This window comes from Gracilinanus agilis, chromosome 1 (genome assembly GCF_016433145.1).
Source record: "Gracilinanus agilis isolate LMUSP501 chromosome 1, AgileGrace, whole genome shotgun sequence".
In the NCBI taxonomy this organism is placed as follows: domain Eukaryota; kingdom Metazoa; phylum Chordata; class Mammalia; order Didelphimorphia; family Didelphidae; genus Gracilinanus; species Gracilinanus agilis.
In genome coordinates, this window is record NC_058130.1 from 217,957,200 (window position 1) to 217,981,819 (window position 24,620).

The window sequence follows — 24,620 nt, forward strand, 5'->3', positions numbered from 1 at the left end:
TAACAAATTTGTCCTGGAGGTCCAATAAAATGCAGACATTATTGCTTTATGAAAACTCTTCTAGGTAATGAGGAAAAGCTTAAAAATACTACTTCTGTAGCTCCTTATTTACTTTATCTCATAATTGTTACTATTCTACATAATTTACTTTCCTGAAGCCAACTGCATTCATACCAGTCAAATTCACTTTTCCTTTGAAATTGCAGAATTGTTTGTGTTAACATATTTGACAAGAAAAGAAACTGCTTTTTTAACTTTCCCCATATATAAAAGCTAAAAGAACCATAAACTTCTTGTTTCACACATTTCTTCACATAGTCCAGATTTTTAGCTAGGTAACTGGCAACTAACTCATAATTTAATTCTTAGGAAGAGGTTAGAAACAAACAATTAGGCAGGGAAATAATTATTGCTCCTTAAATGATGTTTTTACTTTTGACAATCAAAATGCCTGGCTACATTCTAAGGCTACTTAGCATTTCAGAAAGACATTTTGGGATTTTGTGAAGTAAGTCCATGATATCAATTTTGTTGATATTAAATAGCAGTAATTTACAGATGAACAAAACAATTCCTTGCAGAATCAGCCAGAAGGGATCTATAGAAGTCATCTAGTCCAAGCCCTCATCAAACCATGAAACTCTTAGTTACAATATCCCTGACAAATAGTTGGCTAATATCTGTTTGAAGTAACTCATAACTGTTTAATATAATTCTTTTCCTTTTGGGACAACTTTAAGCATAAGGAAGATATTCATTACATTGCATTTAAATCTCTCTTCCCATATACTCCACCCACTGTCCAGATCTACCATCGAAGGTCAAAAAGAGCAAGACAAACTCCTCTTCAAATGACACACCTTCAAATATTTGTATATTGTAATACAGTTCCTGTCCTAAGTCTTCTCTGTTGGTCACCAATTCCTTCAACCAATTCTCATAAGAATGGTTTTGATTCCTTTAACTATCCTGGATCAGTCTCTTGTATACATACATACATACATACTCTAGTTGTATAGTGTACCTTTTAAAACAGACATTGGCATGATGGCAAAATATAGAAGAATGGATGGCTGTCTCCCTCCTTCTGAACTCTGTACTTCTATTAAAGGAGTCTATGATTGCATTAGCTTCTCAGACTTCCACATCCCACTGTGGGTTCAAACTGAGTCCCCTCATTGGTTACTAAGACCCTGGGGCCATTTTGGATGAACTGATTTCTAGCAACTTCCTCCCCAAAAGTAATGGTTTTCTTAACCTAAGTGAAATGTCACATTTATCCTCCATAACATTTCATTCTATTATATTCTACCCTATTAAGATTTGGGGGGTGGGAGGGGATCTTGATTCTGTCACTCAATGTGCTATCTTTTGCTCCCAACTAACAATCATTCACAAATATGATAAGGATACTATAGTTTCACTAACTTTTTTTTTCAAAGTGTTGAACAGAAGGCCAAGACAGAGCCAGGTAGCACACTAACAGAGACCCCCTTCAAATTAATCAGAACCTATTAAGCAACTATTATTTGCTAGGCACTACAAAATACTATGGCAAATTAATTATTAAGGATACAAAGATAAAAATGAAAGTCTGACCATTATAAAAGCAAGTAGTGGAAAGGAAGACCCCAATATCAATATACAAAATAAGAACAAGGTAATTTTCCAAGGGAGACAGATAATAGTAACTGGAGAGAGGAGGAAAGTCTTCAAGTCGAAGGTAGTACTTGAACTGAATTCTGAAGGAAACCAAAAATTCAGAGGAATGGAGGGAGGGAGTTCTAGCATGGGAGACAGATAATGTAAAGGCATAGACATATAGGCATATGATCATAGATTTAAAGCTAGGAGGAATCTTAGCAGCCTTAAGCCCAAATCCATCATTCTACAAATAAGAAAACTGAGAATGAGAAAGATTATATGTTCTCTGTGAGAAATATTCAGAAGGCTAGTACAGCTGGACCACAAAGTATATAAAGGGAATAATGTGAAAGAAGGCTGGAAATATAGGAAAGGGTCAGGTTGCAAAGAGCTTTAAATAGCCAATAAGTTTATATTTGCCCCTAAAGGTAACCAAGAGACACTGCATTTACTGAATAAGGGAATGACATGGTCAGATATACATTTTAGAAAATACAATTTGATGGCTAAATGGAGATTGGATTAGAGAAGGGAGAAACCCAAGGCAGAAGACCAATTAGAAGACTATCACGGTAATCTGGACAATAGGTGATAAAGGTCTGTATAACTATGTGAATAGAGAGAAGGGGGCAGATACAAAGATGTTGTTATAAAAAATAACATTTGGCAAATGACTGGGTATATGGAGTGAGCAAAAGAGGAGTCAAGCATGACACTAAGATTGTAAATCTGATAGTGATTCCCCACAAAAGTAATAAGGTAGTTCAGAAGATAAGGAATTGGTAGAGTGGTATGGGGATATGGAGAGCACAGACAAGTTCTATTTTGAACATCTTAAGTCTGAGATGCTTCTGGGACATCAAATTCTAAATGTTGAACAAGTAATTGATGATACCAGACTAGAGCTCAAGAGGGAGAACAGACCTGGGAGTTAATGTGCTGTTATAATTTTATAAGTAGCAAAAAAGGAGTCAATAGAAAGGGAGACTGAAATGAGACCCTGAAAGACTTTGTCAGATGCTTTATTAAAAACCTAGATTATATGAAGTAAACTGCAATCTCTAATATAGTACCCTCATCCATAAAAAGGAAATGATATGACTGTGAAATAATGGAGTTCAGCAAGATCAATGTGAACACCTTCTGAAGAGAAGCAAAGAGTTGCAAGGAGAAGAGGATCTTACCTGAACCAATGCCTCCTTCATTGCAGTCCAATTGGACACTCTCCAAGCACACTCCAGCACAAGATAAGGATTTATATGCCCCTTTGACTGGCCATATTCTGTCAAAGCTTCCCACTGGTTCAACTCTTTGGAGCAGCTATAAAAATAAAAATTTCAATAGTTCTATTAATTTCCCAGACCAATTCAAAGTTAAAAAAAAACAAACTATTGTAAAGTATTTCATATACTTTCCAAAGCCAGAGTAGGGGTAGTGAAGAGAAGTGGAGGAGAGAGATACAAAAAAATAACAAATGAATAGGCTTCTTTATTAGAGCTAAGTACCTACAAATCAGAAATATATTTTTCACCTTTAGAAAGTGAATCTATTTCCTAAAGGTAATTAATTACATGATACTCCCAAATAGTTATGGGCAAACTTTGTTATAATACAAATTGTCAAAATCACAAATATCCAAGGAAGTTTCTACCAATTATCCAAAAAGGAATTAGGCTGGTCTTAAAAGAATTCCTCCCCATTTCCCTTTTATAAGTCCATTACAAGAAGTAGCCAGGATCATTTAGAATTTAAAATTTTCACTTAAAATTGTCCCTGCATGTGTCTGCCAGGACTTCCAGATACCTCAAAACACCTAGCAGCTACAAAGTTGGGCAGAACCTATCAGTCTCCTGCTTTCTCCCCATGCACTGATACTTTACCTGGACTCATTTCCCAACAGAGAGAATATTCTTTTTAGTCTCCCCATTGTAGGGATTCTGAATTCTGAATTCTGGTTTCTGAAGAACAGATACCTCAACTCCTGAACTCACTCTCTGCTTCTCTCCACCTCAAGGCTCCAGCCTTGCCTGCCCTCCCCACTGCAACCTTTGGATTTCCCCCTCTGTAATAAAAAAAAAAAACTTTTTACTATTTAAAGAATTTGTCAGAGTTGACAAAAAGCCAACTAGAGGCCAAACAACCTGGGTTGAAGTTGTATCTTTGGCACATATTGCCAGATGCTATGACCAAGTCACTCCACCACTCATTGTTCCTGAGACTAAGTTTCATAGAAAGGATTGGACTACAATGGTAGAGGAATTTCCTCATCTGGCCAATGAAATCTCAGATTCAGTCCCCATCCCTTCCTCTCTTCTGGTTCCTCCTCCCCTATTCTGGAACTCAGAGACATGGCCCGCTCCAGATAACAATGGATCCATCACATGCTCTTTAGGGATAGTTGTGCTTTTTCTCATACCCACTTACTAGTCCTGGTAGGGGAATTAGAATACTTATTCTATTTGCCATCACCATTTCTTGACTTTCTGCTTCTATCACTCAGAAATTTCTTTACCTCTCCCCCACTGAGATTAATATTAAAATTTTTCACTAAATTCAAAACCTACTTACCACCTTCCTGGCCACTTCCCATTCTCAATAAGTACAGTAAGTAGCTCAGTCCTCTCCCTCTCCCCCCCCCTCCTCCCTCCGTCCGTCCGTCCCCCCCCCTCCCCCTCTCTCCTTAACTTCTGTGTATTGGCTCCTAGGTGGAAGAGTGGTAAGGGTGGGCAATGGCAGTCAAGTGACTTGCCCAAGGTCACACAACTGGGAAGTGTCTGAGGCCAGCTTTGAACCTAGGACCTCCTGTCTCTAGGCCTGACTCTCACTCCACTGAGCTACCCAGCTGCCCCCCCTCTCTCTTTCTACAGTGAAGATAGGATTAAATCTCCCTTTGCCCATTTTTAGCCAATCAAATCAAGAACTTAAAGTACCCCTAATTGACACTTTAGCAAGTGACTTTTTGCACTCTCTTACTTAGTGTCAAGTAGGGGTACTTAAAGTTCTTAATTTGATTAGCTAAAAATAGGCAAAGGGAGAGTTAATCCTATCTTCACACTACTCCATCTCCTGCTGTCACACTAGGAAACTTCAACTTAAAAGTTTCCCAGTTCCTCAATCTACCTAATTTAAGACTCTATCTCCCCTACCTCTTTGCATTGCCATCACCAAAAGGGTTCAACTTCCCTATTCCTTTCTTTTTTTAAAGGTTACCTTCTGTTTTAGAATTGATACTAAGTAAAGGTTCTAAGGCACCAGAACAGTAAGATCTAGGCACCTGGGATTAAGTGACTTGCCTGGGGTCACATACCTTAGAAGTATCTCAGGCCACATTTGAAACCAGGAGCTCCCATTTCCAGGCCTGGCTCTCAATCCACTGAGCCATCTAGTTGCCTCTAACCCTATTCTTTATGTTCATCTTGACCTATAATACATTTATCCTTCAATAGTCTTCCAAACTATCACCCCTACTCTGGTTACATTCTTAGTGAACCAATGAACTCAATACCATTTTCTACTCTAAAATACCATGTTCCCATGTCCTATTGCTGAATGTGACCTACCAAATCTCAATCTCGGAAATTTTCCACCACTGACCTTCTTTGTTCCCACCAAGTTGAGCTGAATGTAGTCATGAAACCATACTAAGTTCTACTTAACTTCCATCCAACTGCTTAACTGGAGAACAACACAGTAGCTATTCCAAACTTTCCTTACTCTCCTCAAGCATCCCACTGGCACTGTCTTACCGCCCTCTTAGTTGAAGACTTTAAATTTACTTTATAGAAAACAAAAACAAAAATTTTAAAAGCGGAGGTTATTTGCTGAGCCTGGAGAGTACCCTCTTCTTCCTTTCTCATCTCACAACCTCTAACATCATTCCCCACTATCAATCTCCTCCAGGTCAGTGTCAGAAGATGAGGAGGCCCTTCTCTGCCAAGGTCAAACCCTTTACATGTACTCTTGATCTCATCCTATCTTGTCTTCTCCAGCAGATTGTGCCTATTATAATCCCTACACATTCTCTAATCTTTAATATCTCCCTACCTCCTGGTTTTTTCCTTGCTGTCTAAAAACATGCCCACTTCTTCCCCACTCTTAAATCCTCACTAGATTCTACTATGGCAGGTGAAAAGATGAAATGACTGAGGAAAGAAACATTTGCTATAATCCAAATCTCATCTTTCTTTATCTACTAAACACAGAATAGCTGTCTTCCCCATTTATTTCTCCAAGGCTTTCCAGCTGCTAGTTTATAATTCTATGATTACTTTTCATTTATTCTGTATATTCCATGTAATATATCTATTGATGTACAAGTTATCACCTCTATTAGAATCGTAAACTCCATGAAGACAAAGTTTAGTTTTGGTTTTTCTAAGTTTAGTGCTTATACAGTATAAGAGCTTAACTAATGTTTTCTGATTGACTGACAGAATCTCAAACAGTTCTAAAAACTAGTATTTTTAAGAAATAAAATTTTAAGGAAAAAAATTTTAAGGAAAAAATTAAGGAATAAAATGAAATTTAAGGAAAAAATAAAAATAATTTTTAAGAAATAAAATTGCACATCACCAATCTCAGAAGCTTACCGAATCCAGTGGTCTTCCCAAAGCTGATATTCTGGGAAAATAGCAGGAGATGCATTATTCCTCTCATGTTCCTTTTTGGCCTTTTCCATTGCTTTTTCATATGATTCTTGCGCCTTAAAAAAAAAAAAACACACAAAAAAAAAAGGTCCCTAGTTTTAGTATCTGACTTAATTCCTACCAAGATTTGAAAAAAAAGTAGAAAGACTTTTTAAAATTAAGACAACTCAGTCATTCTGAAGCAACAAACATGGCTTCCCCCCTCGCTTTTAATTAACATAGGGCCTCTTTTATTCAATTCACTATTCAAAGAGATCCTCCAAGAATGTATAAAAATGAGTTAGCGACCAAAAGAGTATCCAATTTTCATAGGAACGCAAAGGAAAATAAAGATTAATTATTACATTTCTCTATTTTAATACAATAGAAGAAGGTAGAATTTCCTAATTAAATTCATTGCTTTATTAGGGAATATTGCATATTTTTAGGGATCTTTTCTTGATACTACTCTCTCCTGGTTCATCTACATCATACCTGCCATCAGTAGGGGTCCCCAACAAGACTCTGTCCTTCACCACACCCATACCATTTCACTTGATATTTCATCATCTTCCATTGTTTCAATTATTTTTAAATAGAAGACTTAGATTACTAAATAGCTGACCCGTCCAGTCCTAATACCTCTCTTGACTTCTAATCTCATCTCTCCAACTGTTTTTTAAAAAGCCTGAACTTTTGCCCTATAGATATCTTAAACTTAAACCAAGTCCAAAACTGCTCCAAACTTCTCTTATCTATTTTTTGTCTTCCTTTGTATCCCTAGCACTTAGTATGTAATAGGAGCTTGATAAATGCTAAGTAATCGAGCACAAAGTTGTATATCTGGACAGTATTAAAACAGTTTTGAATTCAAGTCTTATGCAAGCAAAAATAAAACCAAAATGTAGTCCAAGTGGAATTCTGTATGGCTCAAAATAAGTAATGATTTAAGATAATTTCTAGATCAGTACCTCATGATAGCATAAAGAATTCCATTTTAAAAGATTTCATCCTACAAATGTGACATTTTCTTATACCAGACTTCCATATGGGGGCCCTTTCCCACAGAAAATACTTTTAGTACAATAATTAGAATTCTTATTAAAATAAAAAAAAGCATAATTTACAGGTTATATTATCTTTAAAATAAATATATTTTGCACACAAATCCCCTATCAATTACAAAATGTTAATTCAATTAAACAATGGTTACCTGCTCAAAGAATCCATGCTGCTCATATGCTATAGCTGTTGCCGTCTCAGGAAATTTGCACCGCTTTTGCCATAAACCTGCCCACATATCTTCCTCTTGCAGCAGAGAATAAAGTTCAGCAAGGGAATCCAAAATTTCCTGAAAACACACCAAGTAATCAACACACAACTAAAATATTTTGTGAGTCAATGTAAGAATACCTTTAAAATACAGCAATTTCACGGCAATTTAAGATTGTTGGAATTTAATATTTGGGGAACCTTCCATACAGTCCAATCCTGGAAAAGACTCACCAAGTGGATGGACAAAGGAGTCACAGAGTCACAAGTCTGATGTGATGGCATGAGGGTGCCACAGAAGTCAGATGATAAGCCATTTGTCAACGGAAGGATCCAGGGAGAGGAGCTTATGTTTGAAAAGTCATCGAGGGAAGCCAAGTTGGGCTCTTTGCTTCCATACCTGTCTCTGGTCTGACTCTTTCTCTGAGACCTCTTACTTTTCTTGCTATCTTTGGCAAACTGCCATCCAGGACTGAATTTTTACCTTAAGTTAGAAAGGCTGGAAACCTTATTTCTCTCTTACTCTCTCTTCACTCAAAAATGCTCAAAAATTTAGTACAAACTCTCCCAGATTAATTTTTAGAAATTAAGTTTTAAAACTATGGATTCCTAATGAAAAAATGAGATTACTTACTTGTTGAGGTGGAGTTATGCTCTCCTGCTCATAAAATTCAGTTGTCTGTTTGGGTTTAATTTGAAGACTCAAACCTTTTTCAAAAGCCTGATGCTCTAGCATTAATGTGGAACGGAACCAGAGATTATGAGTTTTTCCCAAGTATTTCAGCACACAGGGTCTGATAGGAATTGGAGGGACACATTGTGACATGGCTTCCACAAAACAGTTCAAAGCACTTGGCTGGCAATCCCTTTGAACCTGGTGACTACCACTGCACAAGAACGGGCTTATTTCACCTGCAAGAGCCTAAAATAAAGGTGTTAATTTTTAGAGCTTCTTTCAAAATCAATATACTGTTTCACACAGCTCAGTAACATTTTTAATCATTTACTCTACTGTAAACATCTACTAGTATCTTTTAACTTAAAAATAAAAATAAAAAACTAACCAACACTTTTTCTTTCTGGTATATTAACAATATAAAATACTGAAGAAAATAAGTTTAAAAAACAGCAAGAGCTAAAAATTACATCTTTCTGAAATATTAATATCTAGTCAGAAAGTATCCCCCCCCAAAAAAAACCACAACCACAAACTACTCACATGTTGCTGTCGATCTGAGAGAATTTTCCACAATCTAGCAAAAAGCTGGATCCATGTCTTTTCTGCTAATGTTGTTGAAATATGACATAGTTGAACAAAGGCACTGAGCAGTGCACCAGTCTAAAGAAAGGAAAAAAACCAACATTAATTAGTTCAGTTGGCCAATAGTTTATATATCATTCAGACGACTGAATGCAACAAACATTCATGCTTTAAGATACAATTTGTATCAAATGCATTTCTTAAAAAATCAACAAAATCTAATAAAAATATATTTCCAACAGTAAATATGAATAAAAATGCAATCTGAATGTAAAACAACCTCAACTTTGTTTACACAAAATGATTTCAATACCAAAATTTTCCTTCTGTTACTAATAAGCTTAAGTACATTTTGATGCATATCAATTTCTCTATCACATTTTACTATATATTCATAGTACATACATATTAAAAATTATTTCTTCTGAACTCATTTTAAATGACTTATATTTTTCCTTCTATTTCATTCCTAACCCAAAAGCTATGCTAGAGGAATATAAACTCTGGCAAGTCCAACACTAAAATGAAAATCTATGTCTGTCATCTGTGGAACAAAACTAGTTAATATTAAGGAGATTCATCACCAAATTAACCATAGGGTAATAAATATTTTTGACCACAACAATCAATTTCACGGCAATAAATATTCATACTGATCAATTCAAAGAGGAATGATGAGTGGAGATTCTACATAACTTAAAAAAAAATTTTTTTTATAGTCTATCTTGTCCTGGTGATAATATTGCTTAAAAAAAAAAAGTAGCATTGTCAATCTACAAACATTTACAAGTACTTCTTATGTGCCAAGAACAAACAGGTTCCTACCCTCAAGGAATATACATTCTAATGCAGTGGTTCATAATCTTTTTTTTTTGTGTTATGGACTTCTTGGGCAATCTGGTGAAATCTATGTACTTCTTTTCAGAATAATGCTTTTAAATGCCTAAAATACAGGGGATTACCAAAAAACCAATTATAAGAAATACAATTATCACAGTTATTTTTTATTTTAAACAAGTTCATGGGCCCCAGATTAAGAAATACTATTCTAATAGGGGAGCAAGCATGTAAATAACCAGATATATAGATGATATATATGGAGTAGATTATGGTAAAATGAAAAGAGAAACATTAGTAGCTATGGAGCAAGGGAGCATGGGGGGAGACACCAAGAAAGGCCTCCTATAAAATGCTGAATTTCAGAAGGAAGCCAAGAAAACTAAAGAGGTAAAAGTGAAAGCCAGTTATAGAACTCTAGGTTTGAGCCAGGAGATAGGAATGTTATGCTTGAAGAACTACAAGCATGCCATAGTAGCTGAATTATAAAAGAATATAGAAGAAATGTGGTTTAAGGAAGAGGCCAAGTTTCCGAAGAGCTTTAAATGGCACAGAGATGATTTACATTTGCTCCTACTTTGAAACAGATAGTTTCTGAGGTTCCTTCCAACTCAGATTCTATAACCAAAATTTTCCCAATTTTATATGAGAGTATTTGGGGGATTGAGGAATAATAATACAAATGAATTCACACATTCTTCTCCTAACTTTTACCTATAAACATAAATAATTTATGGCTAAATTAATCAGTTCTTATCAGGCCAAATTTCGTACTGGCATGGCTTTTAAAAAAATGTAGCATATTGATCTATACTGTCTTCATTAATCAATTTTTTGTACTTAAGAAAAAGCAGATATACCATATTAACAAATTTTCCATTTCCTACAACAAAAGAAATTGAGGAAATGATAGTTATCCCATCTTGTAAGGCTCTATACTCTTCCCCCCATCAACAGAAAATATAATTTTCCACATTACAAAATGTAGAAATATAATAAAGAAAAATAAATACATCTGTAAATATAAAATGCAGAAATATAAAAATCTACATTATTTAAGATGATGACTTAAGAGTCTTCCAGGACTGTAAGAGTGAATTATGCTACTGAAATGTAAGAAAGGTCAGGTTTATAAGGGGATATTAGGATTTCAGATAAAAAAGTTATCATTCCAATATACAAACCTTAACTTCCCGAAGAGAGTCAAGGAATTTATCATGTCTGTTGGTCAACATGTGCAACTGGTTACCGATGTCTTTTTCAGAAAGTTCTTTGGTTTTAGGTGTGCTAGTCTGATCTCCAGGAGCTAACTCAATATCTATCTCCACATCCTAAATCAAATAAAAATTTTAATTAGATTGAATCTAGTGAACAGTACTTTGGTATAACTCCTGTTGAAGTTGTAGCACTCAAAAATTCTTTGTCATCCTCTGAAAGTTTTTATAACCATTTTATTAATTAAGATTTAGTTCCATAAAAAAATATTACTCTTGTTTTGTGGAGGGTATCATTTTTTAGAATCCTGACAGGAACACTAAAGTACTTAAAATGAGACATCAAAATACATTTTTTTAAAAATGCGGAAACTGGAGCAGCTGTGGGACTCAGTGGATTGAAAGCCAGGGCTAGAGATGGGAAGTCCTGGGTTTGAAACTGACCTCAGATACTTCCTAGCTGTGTGACCCTGGGCAAGTTACTTAACCCCCCATTGACTAGCCCTTACCACTCTTCTGCCTTGGAACCAATATATAGTAATGATTCTAAGAGGGGAAAAGTAAGGGTTTAAAAAAAAAATGCAGAAACTAAAGCTGACAACAATTAGGCTTATTAGGAGCCAGAATAACATTCTTTAAAGTAAAATATGTATGAAATTTCTTAGCTGCTTTAGTAATTCATACATAAGCCAGACAAAATGTAGTACTGGAACAATTTGTATATTCTTTTAAAAGTCTTATAGAATCATAAGATTATTTCCATTTATTTATTTATTTATGTTTGCTCGTTTATTTATTTATTTATTTGTTTATTCATTCATTCATTCATTCATTCATTCATTCATTCATTCATTCATTTATTTATTTTTAAAGGATCTTTACTTTTTCTCTTGGAATCAATACTGTGTATTGGTTCCAAGGCAGAAGAGTGGTAAGGGCTAGGCAATGGGGGTTAAATGACTTGCCCAGGGTCACATAGCTGGGAAGTGTCTGAGGCCAAGTTTGAATCCAGGACTTCCTATCACTAGGTCTGGCTCTCAATCCACTGAGCCCACTAACTGTCCCCCAAGGATTCTTAAAACACCACAATTTAATAGCTATCTTACACAAGAATCACAAAATAGACTCATTAAAATTCTATGGTTCAGGGGGCAGCTGGGTAGCTCAGTGGAGTGAGAGTCAGTCCTAGAGACAGGAGGTCCTAGGTTCAAATCCGGCCTCAGCCACTTCCCAGCTGTGTGACCCTGGGCAAGTCACTTGACCCCCATTGCCCACCCTCACCACTCTTCCACCTATGAGACAATACACCAAAGGTAAGGGTTTAAAAAAAAAAATTCTATGGTTCAACAATACTATGGGATATTTTCAATATTTCTGCTTCTCTTGCAAATACTCAAATGCCCTAGATATAAGGGAAAAAACTAAGTTACATCTCAGTAATAAAGGAGAGCTCCTTTTATAAGAAAAAGACAAAAAACACAAATTAATCAACTGCTTTTAAAAAATTACTCACCACTCACTAGAATATTCCTTTAAAAATTTTTTTAAATCATCTTTACGGCTCTAAATCTATGATGCAAGGATCATGATAGTCAGATTTGTCTGGTTCAATGAAGCCAATGTGGCCATGTCTAGGTTACTAAACATCTAATACCTAATACTTTGGTACAATCCATTTCTCATTCAGAAAGAAAACCAAAAGTCAACAAAGTTTAATAATAGTAATAATTTGTATAGTGCTTTGAGATTTGTAAAACGCTTCATATATATTATCTCATTTGATCTTTGCCATCCTGTGAGGTAGATACCATTATTATCCCCACTTTCACTGATGAGAAACTGAGCATGAGAGAGGTCAAGTGATTTGCCCAGCTAGGATCACACATGAATGCCTGAGGCAGGATCAGAATTCAAACCTTCTAGACTGAATTCAGAAATCTGTTCACTTGTTAATAATAAACAAAAATGTGAACAGTGAAATGGTGTCAAAGATCTCAAAGCTGAATGGCACGGCAAAATGCTCAGAAACTGAGGAGAAAAAAATAATTAAAACCTATTTCTCATTCGAGAATGGAACATGTAAATGTTTCTGATCTAAAAACTGTATGATTGTTAAAATTTCCTTTTGGGGAAAAAAAAAGCATTTCAATCTCTTCAAAAATTAAATTAATAAAATCAATCTTACCTCTTCTTTGGATTCACTGTTCTCTCTTTCTCGAGGTTCCTGTTTGACATGTGTTACCATAGCAAATGCTGCCCGATCATGACTATCAGCCAGGTTGATAACATTTGTGATTGATGGAAGCATAGCTCCCTGACAACTTGTACCAATTGTGGTGTTTCTCTCACACACTGCCAACAGGAGCTAAAAATTATGATTTTATTGAAAAGAAAAAAGAAAAATAATCTTCTTTTTAAATGGCATTTGATATAAATAAATGTTTAAACTTGCCAAATGAATATGAATTGGATCACTTTATCTAGCATTTTGTGATTAGTCAAATTTTAACTGCTTAGTCCATACAGCATAATATGTATCGTTAGCCTAGTCTTATTGCTCCCCTACATACACTCTCTTCTAGTCAAACAGAGAAAAGTATCGGTTAAGGAAACAAGTATTTATTCAGCACCTACTATATGCCAGGCGCTTTACAACTATTAGCTTATTTGATCCTCATTTAATTCTAGGAGGGATGTGCTATTATTATATCCCATTTCAAAGCTGAGGATAGTGAAGCAAGCAGCAATTAAGTGACTTGCCCAGGTCACACAGCTAGAAACTGTGATTTGAACTCATATCATCCTGATTCCAGGCCCAGACCTCTAACTACTGAGTTACCTAGCTGCCTCTGCTCTCCAAAAAAAATCCTGTGTTCCCCTTCCCTCTGTACCCTTGCTCCCAGTTTCACTATGCCAGAAATGTCTTCCCTTTTTCTCCTTGTCCTACCCTATAAGGCTCAAATCATATCCCACCCTACAAGAAGTCTTCCCACTTCCATGTTAGTTGTGACCTTTCTTCTCCAACTATTTTGTAATGTTACATACTGTATATTAGTATTTTAACCCCCCCCCCCGACCAGATTGTAAATTCTAGGAAGGGCATATGTCTTTTCTATATTTTCTATCTCTGCTACCATCTAAAATAATACCCTATAAAGTAGGATTTATTTATAATAAAAGAAAAGCACTTGGAGGGGGAAGAGGGAGAATCACCTTTACATATTTACAAAACCAAGTGATATAATGACATACTAATTACTTTGCCACATAAACCATTTCTCTGTTAATGAGATCTTTACCAATTACCTTGATTTTCTGCTATCCTTTACCAGACTAAATATTTAAAATTAACTTGTCTTAGTACTCAATATAGATAAGTAGCAATTAACTTTCCCAAAAACTTTGGTAATTTTTAAAATAAGAAACTGAAGTAAAAATAAGTTATAAAAGTTGTTCAAAGGGTATAATTACTGACCAAAAATGCCTGAAGATTCTCCTGTCCCATGTTAAAAAATAAATCAGAAGTATTATCTATAATCTAGGATCATCAAAGAATCTACCTTTGTTAATAAAACCAAAGAGAACTAATTGAACCTCCACTCAAACGCCACCCTATCTTTATGCTAGACTAGGCCTCTAGAAATTGAACCATTTCAAAAACTTTTTAATATAGATTCCTTTGCTCAATAGCATTTTAAGAGTTCAAAAGGAAAGATCCCAGGGGTTCAGCAGTATCATGGCATTAAAGGATACAGAGATTAATTAGTTCTGTGATACTTTAGGAGTTTAAGAGCTGAATGAGAGAGAATATCTAGTTTTCAAACTTTGGAACTGATTTTTTAAAAGCAATTTTCACATTCAAGATTCGACAAAATTTGGGGTATATAGTGAAGAAAACTATGCAACATTCTGAAAAAAATCTCAATTTAGAAGCAAAGCTTTTTGATATTACCTGATAGTGTTGATTTTAAAATGCATTTTACAAAACATTATAGGAATCTAAAATGGCTTTTGAAAGTGTTCAAAAAATAAATACACTAGACAGTGATGGGCAAACTTTTTAAAGAGGTGGCCAAAGGAAAGGAAATGCTCATCTGTCAGTCTGTTTTAAGGCAACTCTTTCCAAGTTTCATTGCACTGTATCCTACTCACTATATATGTCACATTGGGAATGATGTTGCGTGGCTGGATAGAACATTTCAGGGGGTCACATCTGGCCTGCCGGCCTTAATTTGCCCATCACTGCACTAGGACATGATTTAGTGTTAAAATCAGTCTTAGATCCATATTTCTTTTACCGTACCCATATTGAATTAAATTTTCAACAGGAAGTGCAGCAAGCAGAGATGTTTTCTTCTACAATTTCTTTTTGCTATAAGAGGGCAATTTGAGTTGCCATTTTTAAGGTTTCAATACACCACCAAAAGCATTTTATAATACCATCTGCGTTGAAAATATTGGCAAATAAAATTTGGTTTGAAATTTTCTTTATGACCTCTATATTTAAATACTGAATCTAAATATTTCAACTATATAATCATAATACTAGAGTTTAAAAGTAGTTTTTTCTTAAACTGCAGTATTATCACATGACAGCACAAATTCTCATGACTTTAGAGCACAGTCACATAGTATGTCATTGATCCCCAACTACATAAAGTTCAGTCAATCCTACCTCAATGCACTGCTTGATCCAAAAGTGGTTTCCCATGGCTTCCCAGTTCTGAGAACAGGTCACATAAAGCAAGCGTTCATAAACACGACGTTTCATGGAATTGTCAAAGACTTCAAAAAATTTTGCTCGGATGAGTGGCTGAGCACAACGTAAGCCAGAAAGGAAGGCAGGCTCTAGTTTTGCAGTTAGCTCACTTCCAGAAAGGTTCTCATCTCTACAGTAAAAGGAAACATAAGAAAGATAGGCTTCTTTTATTTCCCAGACTATAAATAAATCAGTAGCAAATTTAACCTCTCAAATGCAAATAATCACAAAGTTCATTTTAATAGTTTATGTGGCAGTTAGATAATGCCTTCATTAGTGATCCCCACTGTAAATTATTTGATTTGACACTAAAAAGTGTTCCTTTAATTTACTCATTGCTAGAAGATGAATGGATGGGAACCAAACTACTACAATATTTGATTGATATAATTACCTATAGACATAGTTAACAAGGTCTAAGAATTGGGCATTTAATTCAAGGTCTTCTGGAAACCGCTTTTCAATGTAAGTCATCATTTTCACAAGTAAAATGGACTTCTCACGGAGTGTAGGTGTCTGTGAATTTTTAAAAAGAGAATTAGTTTTCTCGATCTGAAAAATAACACACTCAAAAATCTTTCAATCATCTGGTTTTTATAAGCTCCTACATATTGTCAAGTACAACGGAGCAAAGTCCATCTTTCTAAAAGAAAGACTTAAGAAGGTCTTTGTAACGATAATATTTAAATTTGGATGCTTAAATTTTCTAAATGCTTGTTCACGCTGATGTAGAATGCATCTAAGTACATACACACATATACAAACACAAAATTTGGAAGATAACAAGTCAATCTAAAAGCCAATTATTTAGAAATAATCTAATGAAATAAGTTATAAAAAAAAGGGAACTAATTATTAATAGGCACAGATATCTCTGTCCCCAACTAAATCATTCAGCTTTATATCTAAAATAAGCATAGACCAAAATCATATTTTAAAGAAAAGGATTTCCTTTCCTTATGCAAAGTCATCATTAAAATTTTAGAATCTACATCTGATATGCTGTCAATAACCTTTTACCAATAAGAACAAGAGGGATAATTTTAATATAGTTATTACATTGAATTATGAGCAATAAGATTTAGAACAACTAAAATCTTGCTTTTAACATGGTTTCAATGTGGACAAAATTGTGAAAAATCTTGACTCCTCTAAGAAAGAGATTATGTGAAGCTAAAGACACACTAATTCTAACTTTCAATCTTAGCTGAGGAGAAGAGATGACGAAATAGAGAGGCAAGGTGACTACAGATATGGAATGCTACTTACCATAGGTTATAGTCACTATTAATAATCTTATTTGACTGTTTTTCTTTGTTAAAATAAAGTGCTCAAGGGCATGGGGAGTGGGAAATCATGAAATCATTGAAGTGAAAACAGAAAGCATCAATAAAGCTTACTATCTTAGTTTTTAAAAGAAAAGGAATCATGAATGTAAAAATACATTTCTGGCAACTAAGTCCACTGCATTCACAAAAAATAATTTTATAAGAATAGATCACAAAGTTAATAGTAATGCCACAATTTTGTTTTAATAGCTTGCCTGATTGGCTGCCATGGGGGAATTATTTTTAACCCATTCTTCCACAGTTTTAACCACAGCACGAAGAATTTTGGCATCAGTTGATTTTTCAATTAATGATGTTAGAATGGCCTGAATAAAGTTTTTCCTCATTTCCATGCTCATCACAGCAAGACGAGTTTTCACAAGATCCAAACTCAACATAACCAGTTCACTTGTCCCTGCTAATGTACAAAAATGCATTATAAGATTGCAATTTTATGATTATGTATAACTAATTATCTTGGCAAAGAAACTCATGCCCCAAACACACTCCTCCCTTCCTCTAAGCAGCTACATTTATACCTGGAAGAAACCTACTAAAATTTTCACTTCTTCAAAACAGTTTATAACTTTCTTCCTACTACTACAGTCTTTTATAAGAGCTGAATAAGGAGAATCACAGCTAGTAGAAGGTTAGTGGAGATATGAAGTGAAGCCTATGTGGGGAAAGGAATATAATTAAAGGAAGGGAGGAGCAGGAAGACGATTGATCTTATACATAAAGTTGGGAGCCAGGTGACTACAGGTATGGAATGCTACTTACCTTAGGTTATAGTCTATATAGACTCTGAAATATGATGACACCTATAGAAGCTGAAAGACCAAGTTTCTCAAGGGCTTCCTTGAATTGTACTTAAAATTAAGATCAAAGACCTAGAGCTGAAGAGCAGCTTGGAAGTCATCTAGTGCAACCTCTTCATTTTAAAGAGGAAAATAAATTATAGAAAAGTGACTTGCCCAAAGTCACACAAGTGACTGAAAGAGGACTTGCACTCAGGTCTTCTGCCACCACAATTAGTGCTCTTCCCACTGTACTGCTGTGCCCAGTTGCAATGCAGCTTCTGTCATAACTGGTCATCTTCACACAAACCACACATGCAAATACACAGTATCAATTTAAATGCCTCTGGGTGATGCTTCCATTACTAACATTTTAGAAATAATTCCACATATTCTACTTCAACAAATTGAAGCATTTTTGACTACACATACCACCTAGTGGTGAATTTTCTCAAGGCAGTAAAATATAAAATTCCTATAATTTTTAATTCTTCAATTAACAAATGACTATATATGAAAAAGCTGACTTTTTTTATAAAACTTAAACTGCTATTTTTACTAGATATTGAGAACTGAGTGCTTAATTTATAAATTTATAAAACCTATTAAAATTGAGGGACCAGGGGCAGCTGGGTAGCTCAGTGGAGTGAGAGTCAGGCCTAGAGACAGGAGGTCCTAGGTTCAAACCCGGCCTCAGCCACTTCCCAGCTGTGTGACCCTGGGCAAGTCACTTGACCCCCATTGCCCACCCTTACCAATCTTCCACCTATGAGACAATACACCGAAGTACAAGGGTTAAAAAAAAAAAAAAAAATTGAGGGACCAACTCACACAGCATTCTCATTTTCATTGGGACATTATTAAAAAGAATAAGGTACCAAATGTGTTACCTGTGTTAGCTTCTGCAGTTCCTGAAGCTGCTTGTGGATTTAAATGCTCTCTAACCATCTTCTGTAGCGAACGCATGAAAACTGAAATCAATCTGTCTATGTAGCTAGGGTTATTACTGCAAGCAGACTTTAGAATCATCAAAGTACCTAAAAACCATAAAATGTTTCCATTTTTAGGGAAAGTCACAAAATAATATAACTACAATAAAAATTCAATAGAAATAGATAAAGATAAACAAAATGTTACTGAATAATATGTATTGGAACATATAACATTCTCAAATGTCAGCATTAAAATTCTACAATAAATGGCATACTCTAGAATCTAAACTTAATATATTAATGATTATTTCACATACCAAAATTGTTACAAAAGAAAATTTATTTCATGAGATCCACAGTAATAACTACTTTCTTCGACAATCATATTAGGAAGCTCCTAAGGGCAAAGGTTTTTTCTTACTATGTATTTATTGTACCTCCTTCAAGTGCCTCCACTCTCCACACTTAGCAAGTGCTTTGAAAAAAGTGTTAAATTGAATAAAATTTCAAGTATCCAAAATGATATGAGATTTTTCAGAATGTACAGATAACACATATATAACATCGTATCAAGAGATCTTTATCTTTCTCCCATTTCAACTCTACAAATATTTCTTTAGAGTTGGCTCTCTATATGCTAAGGAAGATATAAAGATAAATATAATATGGTCTCTAAGCTCAAGAAAGGAACAAGGGAAGGAGTTCCATGTAAGAGGTAACATTTAAACTAGTCTATAAAATATGGCTAGCCTTTCAACATGTCAAGTTAGAAAGGAGGACATCCCATGTAACAGAGGTTAATGTGATGCAAAGGCAGAGAGAAAGAGAAACATAAGATGTTTTCAAAGAATAGCAAGAATCCAAGTGTAGGTGAAGTAGAGAATATATGTGAAAATAAACTCAAAAGGTCTTTTGGTGACATCCCCTTGAATGTCATAAGGAGTTGGGACTTTATTCTGTAGCCATGTCCAGTCCTTACCACTCTTCTGCCTTAGAATTAAGAGTGCTGATTCTAAGACAGAATGTAAGGGTTTAAAAAAAAAAGTTTAATGGAAAAGAAACTAATAGATGAACAAATAAGCTACAGCCAATAAAAAGAAAGAATACTCACCAAAGAGCTGGGAAGGATTTGCATTTGTAGCCTTTTCATAATTGGTAAGCCCTTCATAAATAACTTTTCCCACTGCTGCATACAAGCATTCAAGTTCTTCATATTTTGAAGCTACACTTGAAGTACCTGAAATGAGTTTAAAATTAAATTTTGGCCCTCCAAATCCCAATATACACATCTGCATTTGCCAATAATAAATGCATTAGTAACAGTCAATGAAATTATTGAGAATGAGCTAATAAGCCCCTTTTGAAACAACTTAGTTTTGGTGGATAAAATAATTTCTATATAACCCTCCTCATGTTTCCTTCCATATTGTTCATCCAAATTGAGTTATGATGACCTCACTGAAATTTTCCCATTAGACTATGCTCCAAATAAATTTATTCAATAACACATCAGAATTCATTCTTGTTAACTGAGCAACATTAGTTAGATAGAGGACTTTTTACATTTAATTTCCCTTTCATGTCTTAGTAAAATACTAGCATTCAACGCAAGAATAATAGCACTTCCAAAGTAGAAAAAAGATAATTGCAAAAGACATTAAATTTATGGCAGACATTTCTTGAGCCAAAGCAATGACTGCTACAGGTTATTAAGTTTTTATGTCTGAAGATAATGATGTATTCCACATGATTACTTATTTCAACTCTTTCTTATAGGGGTGGAAAGTGCAAACGAAAATGTAACAATAAAATACCAAACACATAAAACAGAAGATTAGTACACTTGAAAGACATGGCTCCCCTTCCTCTTTTACTTAATTACTTCAATTGGTGTGTTACTGATAAAAGAAAAACATCAAAGAAAATGATCATACTTGGTTCTGTGGGGAAAATACTCATCAGGCGTGAGAGAAGACTATGAACTGCTCGTAAAACTTTGGTATTTCCACATGTCATACAAGCAGCCACCCCTCGTTGCAAAGGTTTAAAGCTACTGAGAATTGCTGGAGACTGGAGAACAGTTAACAAGAAACTTAAGACTTCCAATCCAGTGCATATATTTGCAAAGTTAGCTTGATTAGGTTGTTCCTAAAATAAATAAATAAATAGAAATTTCAGTAAGTGTTATTTTTTAATTGTTGAAATGTAGCCTCATGCAAAGCTTTAAAATGATACCCAATTAATTAATTATTTGGTAACAGGGTTCCAGCTAATTAAAGGAGATTTAAAGATAGGGAAAAGTAGGCAAGCATGAATGTTGTGTTTAAAATACCGTTGTTTTAAATTTCTAAGAAGTTTTCATATTACAAGAACACTAAAATGTTTTTTTAAAAAAAATTTTCTAAGGTATAAACCTTAGAAAGAAGGTCATTGATAAGAAGAAATTCTCTACCAAAATTTTTATAAGAGCAAAAATTAAAAATAAAATTGAAGCCTATTGATTTGGGGTATGGCTAAATAAATTATGTTAAATGAATGCCAAGGACTATTTCTATAGGAAATGACAAATATGATGAGTACAGAGAAACATATAAAGAATTATACAATCTGATACAGTCAAGTAATCAGAGCCAAGAAAACAACATGTACGATGACTAACAGGATGTAAATATAAAGAAAAAGCACAAAAACAATCAAAAGCAAAAGCTGTAAAATTACAAAGAATGAGCATGGCTCCAAAGATTTATGAGAAGACATTCCCACCTCGCTGTTTTGGAAAGGCTGGAGATCCATGGGTGTGGTATACTGTTTTTTAATCAAACTTTTTTGATATATTAATCAAAGTTTTGCTTATTTTTTTCCCCTTCTTTTTTCCTTTAAGAAGTATTGTTTGAGGGGCAGCTGGGTAGCTCAGTGGATTGAGAGTCAGGCCTAGAGACAGGAGGTCCTAGGTTCAAATCCGGCCTCAGCCACTTCCCAGCTGTGTGACCCTGGGCAAGTCACTTGACCCCCATTGCCCACCCTTACCACTCTTCCACCTATGAGACAATACACTGAAAGTTAAGGGTTTAAAAGAAATTAAAAAAAAAAAAAAGGAAGTATTGTTTGATAAAATATTTGCTATAACAATGTCATATGTTGTGACATAAAATATTATTTGTTAAAATACTACAAATACACTTCCCAGCTGTGTGACCCTGGGCAAGTCACTTGACCCCCATTGCCCACCCTTACCAATCTGCCACCTATGAGACAATACACCGAAGTACAAGGGTTTAAAAAAAAAAATACTACAAATATCATTTCATTTGATCCTCACAAAAACCCAGCAAGAGAGATGTTTTTTATCTCTATTTTACAATTGAGGAAACTGAAGCAGAGACTGAGTGAAGTGACTTGCTCATGGTCACACAGTTAGGAAGTATCAGAGGTTAGATTTGAACTGATGTCTCCCTGACTCCAGGCCCACATTCTATGCACTGAGCCACCAGCTGCCTCAAAAGGAATATGGAGAGAAATTTTGTGACATAAAAAAAATATATATCAATTAAAAAAATTTTTTTTAGTTCTTCCTTAGCCAAGCATCAGTAATATATTCTATTCCCCTGGACTATATACTTAATATATATTTAATTTAATTTTTAAAAAACCCTTGCCTTCTGTCTTAGCATCAATACTGTGTATTGTTTCCAAGGCAGAAGAGTGGTAAAGGTTAGACAATAGGGGTTAAGTGACTTGCCCAGGGTCACACAGCTAGGAAGTGTCTGAGGCCAGATTTGAACCTAGTACCTCCCGTCTCTAGGCCTGGCTCTTCCTTTAATTTTAAGTAAGATACCTTTCTCAGGTATGAATGGTGATAGGAAGAATTTAATCATACCTCAAATAGAAGAAAAAGCTGAAGACAAAATAGAACGTTTGATCTATGTGAAACTGAAAAGCTTTTACACAAACGAAACTGATGCAAGGAGCACAAGGGAAGCTTGGGGGGAAATTCCTTTTTTTAAATTTAATTAATTTAATTATTTAATTTTTATTTTGAATATTTTCCCCTAGTTACATGTTTCATGTTCTTTCCCTCTCCCCCACTCTCCTAACCCCCCTCAGCTGACACACAATTCCACTGGGTTTTACATGTATCATTGATTAAGACCTAATTCCATATTATTGATAGTTAGACTAGAGCTGTCTTTTAGTGTCTACATCCCAAGTAATATCCCCATCAGCCCATGTGTTCAAGCAGTTGTTTTTCTTCTGCGTTTCTCCTCCCACAGTTCTTCCTCTGAATGTGGCTAGTTTTCTTTCTCATAAGTCCCTCAGCCTTGCTCTGGATCCTTGCATTGCTGCTAGTAGAAAAGTCCGTTATGTTCTATTGTGCCACAGTGTATCAGTCTCTGTGTACAATGTTCTGGTTCTGCTCCTTTCACTCTGTATCAATTCCTGGAGATCATTCCAGTTCATATTTGGGGGAAATTCTAAATCAAAATCTTTGATAATAAGCTGCTATTCAAAATGTATGGGACTAAGCAGGAACCTTTAAGATGAAGGGTCATTCCTTAATGAATACATCATGATTAAAGGGCTTACTTGAAAAAAGTTCTCAAAAGAACAATTTGAAATTATCAATAACCATAGGAAAGATTACTCCAAATAACTAATAAAAGAAATAAGATTCAAAGTAACAGTGTGCTTTTACAACATATCTAGCAAATTGGCAAAGATAATAAAAGATAGAAATAGACATTGATCACAGAGAGAGGTGTGGAGCGCCTTACACACTAATATAGGGTTGAACTGGAAAATTGTCCAACCTTTTTGGAAAGCAATTTGGAAATGTGAAGAAAATAAGTAAATTGTCTAAACCCTTGGACCCAGAGGTTCTATTGCTAGGCATATACTATAAGAAAAGAAAGGTCTTTATATGTGCCAAAATATTTATAGCAGCATTTTTAGTTGTATCAAAAAAGTAGAAGCAAAATAAGTCCCTCAATTTGGGGAATGGATAATGTAATCTATGAATGTGATGGAATATTATTGCATTAGAAGAAATAAGGGATAGCTAGGTGGCTCAGTGGATTGAGAGCCAGGCCTGGAAATGGGAGGACCTGAATTCAAATATGGCCTCAGCTTCCTAGCTGTGTAACTATGGGCAAGTCACTTAATACCACTGCCTACTCCTTACTGCTCTTCAGCCTTAGAACCAATACACAATATTGATTCTAAGACAAAAGGTAAGAGCTTTTTTAAAAAATAAGAAATTATAAACATGAAGACAAAAAAGCGTAAAATATGTTAATGTATACAAAGTAAAGAATCAAAATACATAGATATATGGGGTCTATTCATTATACTATTCCAGTGATGGCAAACCTATAGCATGGGTGCCTAAGATGGCATGCAGAGTGCTCTCTGTGCCGTTCTCCCTCCCCTCCCCCCCCAGAGTACCTTATTAGAAAAGCAGAGAGACTTAGCCAGAGCTGCTCCCTGCCCCCTCCACCATGCCTGCTGACATTTTTCCATATCCCCAACCCTCTGCCCAGTAGCCAATGGGAATGCTTTCTCCCTCTCCTGTGTGTGTGTGTGGAGAGAGGTCTGGTGCATACCCAGCATGTGGCAGGGGAGGGACACAGCACTGGGGGGTGGGGGTGGGGGGCGCGTCTCATTCAAGGCAACCCTTCTCTAAAAGGTTTGCCATCACTGCACATATTATATAGCAGGCACAAAGTTTTGTAGCTTTTCTAAAAAGTTAGTAGTTATAGCTCAAGCATCACATCCACAATAGATCTGATAAATCAAATATAGAAAACCTTGAAACATATCAAGCTATAAAACAAGAATTTTACTTACAGTGAGAAATAGATAAAATTTATACTATACCTTTTGCAGAAAAAATTTCCAGGGTCATGGGAGCTTGATTATTAAATTAAATAATCATACAACATTTCAGGGATACG

The 24,620-nt window shown here is 35.1% G+C and overlaps 1 protein-coding gene across 1 annotated transcript in view; it reads right to left on the reverse strand.

Annotated features, from left to right (window-relative positions):
• LOC123234219 (transformation/transcription domain associated protein) overlaps positions 1–24,620 on the reverse strand; it is a 175,911-nt gene that overhangs the window by 80,889 nt on the left and 70,402 nt on the right. Inside the window, exons 46-58 of the mRNA XM_044660153.1 lie at positions 20,604–20,817; positions 19,781–19,906; positions 18,628–18,774; positions 17,156–17,355; positions 16,007–16,128; positions 15,529–15,742; positions 13,039–13,218; positions 10,824–10,970; positions 8,761–8,880; positions 8,176–8,463; positions 7,483–7,620; positions 6,234–6,346; positions 2,829–2,964 (exon numbers count right to left, since the gene is read on the reverse strand). Of these exons, the coding sequence (XP_044516088.1) occupies positions 2,829–2,964; positions 6,234–6,346; positions 7,483–7,620; positions 8,176–8,463; positions 8,761–8,880; positions 10,824–10,970; positions 13,039–13,218; positions 15,529–15,742; positions 16,007–16,128; positions 17,156–17,355; positions 18,628–18,774; positions 19,781–19,906; positions 20,604–20,817 (2,145 nt within the window). The remainder of the gene's footprint in view (positions 1–2,828; positions 2,965–6,233; positions 6,347–7,482; positions 7,621–8,175; positions 8,464–8,760; positions 8,881–10,823; positions 10,971–13,038; positions 13,219–15,528; positions 15,743–16,006; positions 16,129–17,155; positions 17,356–18,627; positions 18,775–19,780; positions 19,907–20,603; positions 20,818–24,620) is intronic.